Below are 10999 nucleotides of genomic sequence, written 5' to 3'. Positions count from 1 at the left end.
CATGAGCCCACCCAATACAGGGGTGATAGCAGGAGAGAGCTGAGGCATCCCAGGGTGCTGCTCTCCATGTGCAGGGATCCCAGCAGGAGGAAGGGATCTCCAGCCTGGCCAAGGGGACCCCCTGAGGCCTATCCCAGGGCTGTGTCCCTTCCCGGGGCTGCAGCAGCCCCCGACCCCAGGGTGCAGAGCAGGGGGTGCCGGTGCTCCCACGACTCCCAGCCCAGGGCCAGTGTGGGCACCAGCACGTCCCAGCATGTCCTAGCACACCTTCCCCAAACCAGTTTGGAGCAAACTTTTCACCCTGCTGGGATGGGATCAGGCAAAGCAGGACCTGAGGAGCCCCAGGCTGGGAACGTGCGGCCGCTCAGCTCCCACGGGGGGTGCAGCCCCCTCAGGGCCGGGCACAGGGGCCCTACTCCACCCCAAAGGTTGTCCATGCCCTTTTCCTGGCACCTCTGCCTGTGCACCGAGGCTGGCGGGGGGCTGGGGGCCGACCCTGGTTTGGGTGACCAGTTTGGGTGCTGGGATGCAGCTGGCAGAGGCTCCAGCTCTGCTTCTCAGGAGCCCTTCATGGTCTGCGATGTGCTGACAGATCTGAGGGGGAAGGGAGCACCTCCTTTCCCTTCCTCAAACCTTCCTCTTCTCCAGACCTGCCCAGAACAGAGTGACACACAGACTTCCCTGTACTCCCCCATCTCCTCACCTTTAGTTTTGGGGGGGGCATCCTTAGGGGTGGCCCCACTCCCCCATCACCCCCAGCCACCACAGGCACTGACAGAGCCTCTCCCGGCCACCACTCCTGTACAATTCCCATTTATTATTCCGAGGTCTCATTCCAGAGAAGTCCACCAACTCCTGAGCAACCTACCCGGCTCCTACCAGAGCCACGGGGGCTGAAGCAACGAAACCTTTAGGGGGAGGGAGAACGAGGGGTTTCGAGTGCTTAAGAGTTTCCGAAAATAAAAGAGAGGGGAGAAAATTCCAGAGGAAACACCCGTCCTTCTGGCACCCTGGGCTGGGCTGGGGGTGCTCCCGGTGCCCAGGGAGGGATCCCTGTCCCAGCCCAGTGGCAGGGGGGCTGGGCGGTGCCTCCTGCCCGGCTCGGGGGGAGGGATGGGGAGGAGCAGGAGCTGGAGCAGTCCCGTGGGAGCCGGGGCATCAGAGCTGGGAGTACAGGGAGTTCTCCATCTCCGGCGTCATCTTGGCGTGGAAGGAGGCGAGACCCACCCCGAAATCTGCAGGGAGAGGGGGGAGAGCTGTCAGCACTGTGGAGTCCCTCGTACCCAGGGGCTCGGGGGCTGGGGGCTGCAGGGAGGGAACATGGCCCTCCCCAGGGCATTGCAGAGGCTGGGGGGCACTGGGAGGGCACACAGATGCCTCCAGGTCATTGATGCGGGCTGGGGGGCAAAGGGCTGGGGGGCACAGGGAGGGCACACAAACCGCCAGAGGCATTACTGCAGGAGAGGGGGCACAGGGAAGGAGGGCACTGGGAGGGCACGCAGACCTCTCCAGGTCATTTACTGCCCCCGCCAGGGACATTCCTATGGGCTGGGGGATCAGGGGTTAGAGGGCACAGAGAGGGCACATGGACCCCCCACCCCGGGGCATTGCTACAGGCTGGGGCGGGGGCAGAAGCTGCAGCCCAGGATCCACCCCAGGGCTGGTCATCCCCCGCCAGGACAGACGGAGGAGGATCCGCGTTATCCCTGCGGGACAGACTGACCCCATTCCCGCGAGCATCCCGGCAGTTCGGGGTCCCCCCCGTACCCATCTCGGTGTCCAGGCGCCCGGGTGGGGGGTTCTTGCGGTGGTCCTCGATGTGCAGGGTCATCTCCTCGCGGGAGGCGGCCGAGAAGGGGCACTGGGTGCAGGAGTAGCGGCCCCGCGTGTGCTCCCACACGATGCGGCTGTTGGAGGAGTGCCCTGCAAGGACGGGCGGGCAGGGAAGCACAGGGATCACCCCCAGCGGCCGCTCCCGGGTGCCGTGGGGGGCTCGGATGGGCCGGGGGCTCCCAGCCCCACATGCACGGGGGGTTCCCTTTCCGAGGGAGGGACCTCAAATCTGGGAGCAGGGAGCGAGGCTGTGCCCCCCGGGCACGACCTCCCCTTGTGTGTCTCCTCTCCGTGCCACACGGAGCAAAGGGTTCCAGTTTGGCCTCAGGACTAGGTGGACTGGAGCCCACGGAGCTGCTGCAGCTCCTCATCCTGCTGCTTCTGCCCTCAGGACAAGGCTGGGGGGGGTTTTGGGGGGGCACAGCCAGCGACCCCCCTGCCTCCGAGCCTACCTGGGCCACATTCCCTCTCTGTGTGGCTCCCAAAAACAATGAGGGAGCCTGCCCTCCCCCTCTGCTCTCCGTGGAGCACCGTGGTGCCCCGTGGGGCTTCTCCCATCCCCCTGTGGCCCCCCCGCCGCCCCCAAACCCCCCCGGTGACAGAAAGCAGCCCCCAACCAGTAGGTGCCAAACTAACCTGGAGTCACTCCTGAGCCAAAGCATGGGAGGAGTGGGCTGACACTCACACCTGCGGAGGGAATCGAGGGGCAAGACAAGCATTAGGTCCTCCCCTCCTGGGGTGGGGGGACACGTGGGAGGGCAGGCCTAGCCTGGCCCCCCCGCCTCGCACCCCCAGCACGCCGGGGAGCAGCAGGGCCGGGAAAATTTGGAGGCGTTTTTTCTGGTGGCCGCCGGTGCTTTGTCCCAATTGAACATGGATGGAGGGGGCGGAGGAGATGGGACGGGGCTTGGGGGGCGGGCCGGGGCGGCTCCGGAGGAGGGGGATGGATCCTCGGCTGGGCGGCGGCGGGTCCTCCTCCGGGGAGAGCTGCTGGTGAAGGCGGGAGCAGAAAAAGGTTTTTTTTTTGCCCGAACGCTCACCTTGGCTTTTCTTCCAGACGGCGTTGGACGCGGCGGGGCCGTGGCCCGGCAGGAAGGGCCGCAGGCGGTGCTGCGCCGGGGGCTGGGGCAGAGCGTAGGGCGAGGGGGGCACATAGGACAGGAACGGCCCCGGCATCGAGGACGGGGGTGGCCCCGAGAACCGAGTCAAGGACGAAGGGCCGAAAAGGCCGGGCTCCAGCAGCGGGAAGGGGTGCGGGGCCGGCGGCACCAGCGGCAGCGCCTCGAGCGAGCCGGGCAGCTCGGGCAGGCTGGTGGGCAGCACGGCCGGTGCCGCGGCAGAGTCCGCGCCGGGCAGGAGGGCTTCCTTCTCCAGGGGCCGTGGGAGAGCACTCGGGAGCTTGGGGAGCCCCTCGGTGTGCGGCTTGGCCGGGGGCTCCTTGTCCAGGGCGGAGGTAGCAGGAGGCAGGAGGGGCTTGTCGGCTCTGGGGGGCGGCGCGGGGCTGCTGGCGCTGTCGGAGCAGACGTGCAGGTGCTTGAAGAGGGAGCGGTGTGTCCGGAAGCGCAGCAGGCAGTTCTCACACCTGGGGGGGTTGGGGAGGCACCCTCAGTGGTGGTGCTCCCTGCACATCACCCCCACGACGATCCCTCCACTCCACCCCCATTCCAACCCCGGGGGCTGCTGCTGGGATCAGGGTCTGTGGATGTGGGAGCCCATGTGCCCAGGGCTCTCTGGGATCAGCCAGGTGCCCCCCAGGGAGGAGGTGGGATGGGGACAGGGACCAGAGGAACTCACTTGAAGTAGCGGTTTGGCTTGTAGTGCACCTTCATGTGGGCCATGAGGTCCTGCATGCTGGGGAAGGTCTCGGTGCAGCCCAGCGTGGGGCAGTGGAAGGTTTTGCCTGAATGAAGCAATTCAGAGGTAGGGATTCAGCAACATCGCAGCTGGGAACAGCCCCACTGGTGGGTCTGCAGCACTTCCCACACCACCCCCAACTCCCATCTCCTGGAGGTACCAGCACCACCACCAGTGCTGCCTCTGCTTTGAGCCCCGCTCTGCCCCCTCCCAGACAAAAAAAGGGGCATGTGGGGTGTCCTGGCCTTACCCTCAAGGGACTGTGTGGGTCTGTAGTGGACCTTCAGGTGGTCCATCAGCTCCTGCATGCTGGGGAAGGCCAGTCTGCAGCCGTAGCTCGAGCACTGGTAGTGCTTCCCTGGAAGGAGACAGATCCGTTGGCCTCGTTCCTGCCCTGGTTGTCACTGTTCCCCTCCCCGGGGCAGGGCTGGGGCTCACCTGGGACAGGTCTGCGCTTCAGGGGCCGCAGGTCCTGGGCTGGGGTCCCTCCGGCCACCAACATCGGGGCACCGGGCAGAGCCACCTCACTGCAGCCTGTGGGGAGAGACCATGAGACAGGGACAAGGCTCAGCCCTGCCCAACCACCTCCCTCTGCCCTCCTCCCTCCCTCAAAAATACGGGGACAGCCAATGGAGGGTATGGGAAGTGTGGCTGGAGGGGGCTGGAGGGGCTGGAGCCCTCCAGGCTGTGAGAGTTGGGAGGGGCTTTGCTGCAGGAAAAGTTGTTGATGTGAAGGTGAAGCCTGGTGGTGACTGGGACACACTGGGTGATGCCAAGTGTTCACCTGGGCCCATCCCTGCACACCTGGGCCATCCCTGCACACTCACAGAATCACAGAATAGGGTGAGTTGGAAGGCACCCACCAGGATCACCAAGTCCAACTTCTGGCCCTGCACAGGACACCCCAACAATCCTGTACATCCCCTGTACACCTGTGCATATCCAAGCACATCCATGCACACCTGTGCACATCCCCATGGCGCTCCCAGCCACCTCTGGGGCGGGATGTGGCCAAAGAGACCTCACAGCAACGGGACCAAAGGCTTCTCCTCCTGCTCCTGCCCCAACTCCTCTCCCCACCCTGTACCCTGTGGTACAGGGGACTCACCTGTCCCCTCTCCACCGTATTTACCCCGCAGGGAGAAGGTGGGCACAGCCTCGTCCTTCTCTGTCTTCATGGCCTGGCGGTGCAGGGCACAGGGTGAGAGATGTGCCCACGGAGGCTCGTCCTGGTGATGCTGCACCGAGAGCAAGGGTGAGAGGTCAGACTCTCCTCCTCCTCCCCTCAGTGCCCTGTGGCCTTGGGACCAGACTTCCCACCCTGGGGACCAAGCCAGCAGGAGATCCCAGCTTCAAGGGGCCTTGGAAGTGTCTCTGCCTGGGGGGGGCTTTGGACTCAGAGCTTCATTGTCCCCTCCTGCTTCTCCCAACCCAGGGTGATCCACAAACTCCCCAAAGGCCCCCTCAGCTGCACAGCCCCCTCCAGGCATTATCAGGGTCCTGCTTTGTTCCCAGCCCATGGCATCTGTATATCCAAAAATTCCTCCCAAACTACAGGCCAAGGCATGGCTGAAGGGATTGCTGGAGCTGCTTCAGCCCCTCCCTACTCCAGCTGGGCTGGGGGATCTCACTGGATGCTCCCCCCACAGTTCCAAAGGGTTTTCCAGCCAAGGGGAGCAGCAGGTTCCACTGCATGACCAGGAGATGCTGTTTGGCATGTGGGGACAGTTCCTGGTCACCAAAATTACATTGGCTTGGCCTCAGCACACCTTGGCACGAGGCTTCAACATGGAAAAGCCAAACACTAATTCCCAGTGAGAAGGATCCAAAAAAAGCCCCCACTTTGGGAGATTTCTGAATAGTGTCTTAATGTTGAAGTGAAAAAGGAAATAATAATAATGGTAATAATAATAGTGTTAATAAATAATAAGCAATGATGAAAATAATGACAAAATTATAAAATAATAATAATAAAAATGGTAAAAATGCTGATAATTATAATAAAGCTGATAATGATAATAATAGTAGTAGTAGTAGTAGTAATAATAATAATAATAATATCATCAGTGCTGAGGCTGTGGAGTAGCTGCCACGACCACATTGGACACTATTTAGAAGGTCAATATTTCCCCAAGAGCTCAATGACTCCTGAAGGAAACATCTCCCTGGGGATCAGCTCTTCTAGATGGTGCATCCCATCCCTCCCAGCCTTGCCAGACCTTCCCGCTATCATCTGCTCCAGAGGTATTCTCCCAGCTTTCTGCTCTGGGGGGTCTCACCCAGTAGGGCTCAGCCTGGCCAAGCCAGGCTCAGCAGCTGTTCCTGCAGCACCCAGCACACTGGGACTGCAGCCCAGCGGGCAACAAATCAGAGGGGGGAGAAATCTATGTGGGACTATTCCTGTGGCTGCCCCCAGGCTCCAGGCTTTTTCTGGGGGTTGTGTTGCTTTTTTTGTTGTTGTTTTCTCAGCTCGGTGACTTTGGGATGGAATCAGCACTGAGGATGGGATCAGTTGGCCATGGAGCAGAGAATGTGGGGCAAGACTGGGGCTGATCATGTCCCAGGAGGGGAAATCCAGCCCTGGCTGGAGGGGATGCTCCATCTCCATTCTTCATCTCTGTGTGACTGTGGGTAAACACTGAGCAGAAACTTCACAGCAGCTTTGATGGAGCTTTGTTTTATCAGGGGGAAACGCAGTTTTTGCTGGGAAAAAAAGTCTTGGGAATCTTCTTCTGGGGCAGAAATCACTAAAAGGATTGAGGCAGCACTGTGTCTGCCTGCTCAGGGATGTCTGTCCCTGAAGTGTCGGAGCTACGGAGCTGCTGGAGCATTTCCTGGCAATGTCAGTCCTTGAGATCAGTGAACCAGCTTCCTGCTTCCCTGCTGGAATCACTGGCTCTGGATCAATCCTGGCTGCCACTGCCTGGATTGACAGCCCCCAGGGCACCGATGGCCTCCAGACAAGCCATTTAAAGGAGCAGGACACCCATGGCACCAGGAGCTCAGCTGGAGCACAAGGAAGTTTTTCCAAGAAACCAGGAAATTCTTCCTCAGCAGCATCGCAGCAGGGCTGTCAACTCCTGGGCAGGGAGCTCCTGGTGCTCCAGGGTCAAACCCAGCAGTGCCTTTGGATGTTGGAACCCCCCTCCTCTCCCTCTTTGATGCCTCTCTCCATTTCCCCATTACAGGTAATACCCTAGTGATGCATTTTAAGCTGATTTTTTTCCTCTGGAAAAGCTGGGAAAATGCCTCCTGAGCAGATGCTATGGGCAGATCCCATGAGGCCAGGCAGGATGGACACAGAGGACACAACGGTGGCACTGCAGCATCGCACTGGGCTCAGCCCAGGGATGGGTTTTTGGGGAGCAGGTGGCACCTGTATCATCTTGCTGTCATTTGTCACCTCCCATGGGACAGTGGCCAACACTTCCCATCCTCCAGGACCTTCTGTTCTGCAACCCTGAGAGTGACACTCTGGTCCAGGAGCTGCTGACCTGCCACTGTCCCTAGTGACCTCCTGTGGCCACCAGAGATGTGACTCCCCCAGAGACATGATTCCCCCCGAGATGGGACGCCCCCAGAAATGTGATTCTCTCAGTGATATGACTCCCTCAGAGATCTGACCCCCCTCGACACCAGTGCAAACCTGCCCTGGAAACCCAAATCCCAGAGCCACCTGTCACTGTTCCCAGGGTTTTCCCGCCACAGGTTCAGTCTCCCCAAAAACCCGCTGACACCAAACCCCCTCACTCCAATCCCTCCAGTGAACAGGGATCCCAAAAAATCCTTTAAGCCATGAGGGTGAGCAGGAGGCTTTGCAGCTGCTGGTCACCCCGAGCAGGCTCTGTTGCTGAATCAGTGAATAATTAATACAGCTCATCTCCCTCCAATGATCCGGGGGGGTTTATCCACATCCCCAAGACTTCTATAAACCCACCCAGGGAGGATAAATGGGTCAAATAATCCGATTTGAGCATCTCTGTGTGTGCTCTGAGGCCAGAGGATGAGGATGAGGAGGATTCCCCAAGCGGTTCCTCAGCGTAGGAGACAAGACAAAGGCTGGGAACAAGGGGCTCATGTGATCGCGCAGCCGGTGAGCACAGAGGGAGGAAGCTCTGGCTGTGCCAGCAGCAACGGCTCCTGCCCAGCCCCTGCCACCGGGTTCAAACCCATGTCCTACATTAAAATACACATTGTGAATCTTCCTGGTGCCTTCAGATATCACAAGGAGCCCTCAGAGAGTTGGGGTGTTGGTGGGGGGAAAAAGCTCTGGGTGTTTTCGTGGTGTTGTGATACAACGTGGGTGCCCTAATCCCGGTGTGGGCTGGGGCAAAGCCTCTGCCTTGGTGTTTTACACGTCCCAGGGTGTTTTTCCTGCTTTCCAACTCAGAGAATCTGCCTGGAGAGCCTGTGGAGCCCACCCTGAGCCCAGTGACAGCATGGGCATCCACGGGGGTGAGTGCTGAGTCTCACGCGTGGCCTCGGTGCCATGTCCCTGTGGTGGATGTGGGGGCAGCTCAGCTAAGGCCTTTCTTCCTGCAAAGCTGCTCTGGGCAGCCCAGGGGTCCCTGCCATCCCCCCCCAGCTTGCTCCATCCCCCCAGCTTGCTCCAAGCCACTGAATGGGGAAGAGCCCTGCTGCCATTCCTCCCCACCCCCCACACCATCCTGGTGCCCACCTTTACCTGCCTGCCCATGCCTGGCTGATCCACCCACAGCTACATCAGCTCTGCAGCTGGAAAACAACCTTCTTTCCCTTCGGGAGCCACCTGGGGAGGTTGAAGCTTCATCCCTGAGCCTGGATAAAGCTGTTCCTGAGCAGCAGCTCTGGCTGGCCCCAGCCAAGTTAACAGCACAGTGAAGGCCAAGAGACCCCTTGCTCCAGCAGCGGCATCCCCCATCTCTAACAGCAACAAAGCAGCTCCCATGGGAGTGGGAATGTGGAGAGACCATGGGGAGATCCCAGCAGGTGCATCCTGGGATACCTGGGGCACCCTGGTGCTCCCACGGGCCACATAGGCCTGCAAAGACCTGGGGCTAGTGGCTTCCTTGGCCAGCTGTCCCTGGGCTACCAGCCCCACAGGTAACCCCATGGGTTCCAGCCCCACTGGGTAGCCCCCCACGGGCAGTGGTTTCTGCAGCCCCCCATGGGCAGCCATGGCTACTAGTCCTGGGGGTAGCAGAGCCACGGGAAGCACCCCCACGGATCTGGAGCCCGCGTGGGCAGCAGTCCCATGGCTGGCACCCCCCTGGTCAGGTCTCAGCTCCATTCAGGAGCAGCTTTCCAGTGCTGTTCCACTCCATTTACTGGTACCTCCCCAGTACATGCCCAGTGTCAGCACAGCCCCTGGTGTCGGTACAGCCCCCACGCCGGGGTACCCCTCACGTACTGGTACCTCTCTCCCTGTCGCCGGTACATTCCCGGTGCTGCTCTAACCCCGGTGCCGGTAAAGCCCCCGCTGCCTGTGCACTCCCCGTGCCGGTATATCCCCGGTGCCGATACTGTCCCAGGCGCCAGGACAGCTCCCGGTGCCGGTACATCACAATCGGCGGTGCCAGCACAGCCCCCAGTACCGGTACACCCGCTGTGTGCCGGTCCACTCCCGGTGCCACTACAGCCCCCCCGTGCCGGTCCCCCCGCTGCCAGTACATCCCCCGACACCGGTGCTGGTACTCCTTCCCCGGTGCCGCCCCATCGCTCGGTTCCCTGCCGGCCCCAGGCCCCCGGGGGACCGGTGTCCGGTGCTCCCGTCGGCGTCCGGTGTTCCCCCCCCCGGTGCCGGTCCACCCCCCGATATCGGCATATCCACCGCTGCCGCTCCACCCGCGATACCGGCACACTCCCCACACCGGTGCACCCCCCATGTACCGGTACATGCCCCGATACCGGCACACTCCCCACACCGGTGCACCCCCCGATACCGGTACATGCCCCGATACCGGCACACTCCCCACACCGGTGCACCCCCCGATACCGGTACATGCCCCGATACCGGCACACTCCCCACACCGGTACACCCCCATGTACCGGTACATGCCCCGATACCGGTGAACCCCCAATATCGGTGCTCCCCTCCTGGTGCCGCCCCCCGTCACCCCTCGTTGCCCCGGTCCCCCCAGTATCAGGTGCTCCCCCCAGGCCCTCCCGGTCCCCCCCGGCCGTACCGGGGCTGCGGCGCCGCCCGGGTCGCGCATCAGCGGCGGGGCGGCCGCGGGGCCATTTTCTGTGCGGAGCTGTCGCGAGAGCGGGGGGAGGAGGAGGAGGAGGATGGCGGGGGGGAGGGAGGAAGGAGTGTGCGGAAGGGGGAGCGGGGGCCACGGGGCGGAACCCGGCCCCGCCCCGGTACTCCCCCCCCGCCTGTTTTTCCCGGGTGATTCCACCCACCCCGCATCTCAGCGCCCGAGGGAGGCTGGAGCATCCCGGGATCTTCGGAGCATCCCCAGGGCTTGTAGCATCCCGGGGCTTCGGAACATCTGGGGGGGGGGGGGGGGCGGAGCTGTGGGGATCAGAGCATCCTCGGGTCTTTGGAGCATCCCGGGGGCCTTGGAGTATCCTGGGGCCTTAGAGCATCCTAGTGGCCTCTGAGCATCCTGGAGCTTTTAGGGCATCCCAGGGCCTTTGGAGCATCTCAGGGCTTTGAAGCAGTCTCATCCTGAATCCTCAGGGCATCTTGGGGACCTTCATGGAATCCCACAGCCCTCAGAGCACTCTGAGCCCCTTGGGAAGCCCTGGACCCCTTGAAGCATCCCAAGGCACCCCAAGCCTTTTGGAGCCCCCCAAACCCCTCAGGGCACTTTGATCCCCCTTAGAGCATCCCAGGGCCCTCTGGGACACCCTTGGAACACTCTGGACTCCTGGAACATCCTGTCAGCTCCTGAGTGGCCCCCAAGAGCAACCCAAGCCCCTTGGGGCCTCCAGGACCCTCAGAACAACTGGAGCTCCTGAGAGACCCCAAAATTCCTGAGAGACCTGTGAGCCCCTCAGAGCCTCTGGAGCCCTCCGGAACATCCCAGTGAGTGCCTGAGCTGGTCCAACTCCTACCTGCCTGTAGGGCTGAGTGGGAATGTCCCACTTGACAGCACCCACTGCTGGGGTGCTGCCCCCATTCCCCCCACTTCAGTCCCAAGGAAGGGCTGGAACGTGCAGGAAGGAGTTTCCTAAATCCCCAGAGTTTCCAAAGCCATTATTTTTCAATAAAATAAAAACAAAGGCTCTGCAGGCTCCCACCCCCCCATCAAAGGAAAAAAACCTTTGCAGTGCAAATATCCTAAAAACCTGTGATTTAGAGGAAAAATCACCCCAAGGACCACAG

At 61.5% G+C, this 10999-nt stretch overlaps 1 protein-coding gene across 3 annotated transcripts; it reads right to left on the bottom strand.

The window, feature by feature from the left end:
* Nucleotides 1-797: 797 nt before the first annotated feature.
* On the bottom strand, nt 798-9947 carry ZNF414 (zinc finger protein 414). 3 transcript variants are annotated; one of them, XM_027668159.1, is made up of 9 exons: nt 9852-9947; nt 4796-4925; nt 4126-4221; nt 3938-4045; nt 3628-3733; nt 2874-3415; nt 2470-2520; nt 1768-1923; nt 798-1235 (listed from the first exon to the last, which is right to left on the bottom strand). In XM_027668159.1, the coding sequence occupies exons 1-9, from the start codon at nt 9879-9881 to the stop codon at nt 1159-1161; spliced, it is 1296 nt and encodes a 431-aa protein (XP_027523960.1). In that variant the 5' UTR covers nt 9882-9947; the 3' UTR covers nt 798-1158. The 3 variants fall into 3 exon arrangements, with proteins under 3 accessions (XP_027523960.1, XP_027523962.1, XP_027523961.1); XM_027668161.1 differs by lacking the exon at nt 9852-9947 and adding an exon at nt 9083-9364; XM_027668160.1 differs by lacking the exon at nt 2470-2520.
* Nucleotides 9948-10999: the final 1052 nt, after the last annotated feature.

This window comes from Corapipo altera, unplaced genomic scaffold, assembly GCF_003945725.1.
Source record: "Corapipo altera isolate COAL_440 unplaced genomic scaffold, ASM394572v1 108, whole genome shotgun sequence".
NCBI lineage: Eukaryota > Metazoa > Chordata > Aves > Passeriformes > Pipridae > Corapipo > Corapipo altera.
Note: the sequence above shows the minus strand (reverse complement) of the source record. Positions and strands in the feature narration are given on the sequence as shown.

Bases quoted from the DNA above. Each gene is read 5' to 3' on its own strand.
- ZNF414 (XM_027668159.1), bottom strand. From the start codon at position 9,881: ATGCGCGACCCGGGCGGCGCCGCAGCCCCG. The intron at 4,222-4,795 runs GTGAGTCCCCTG...CTCTCCCCACAG, and splicing joins ATACGGTGGAGAGGGGACAG to GCTGCAGTGAGGTGGCTCTG. The intron at 1,924-2,469 runs GTTAGTTTGGCA...CCGTCCTTGCAG, and splicing joins TGGCTCAGGAGTGACTCCAG to GGCACTCCTCCAACAGCCGC.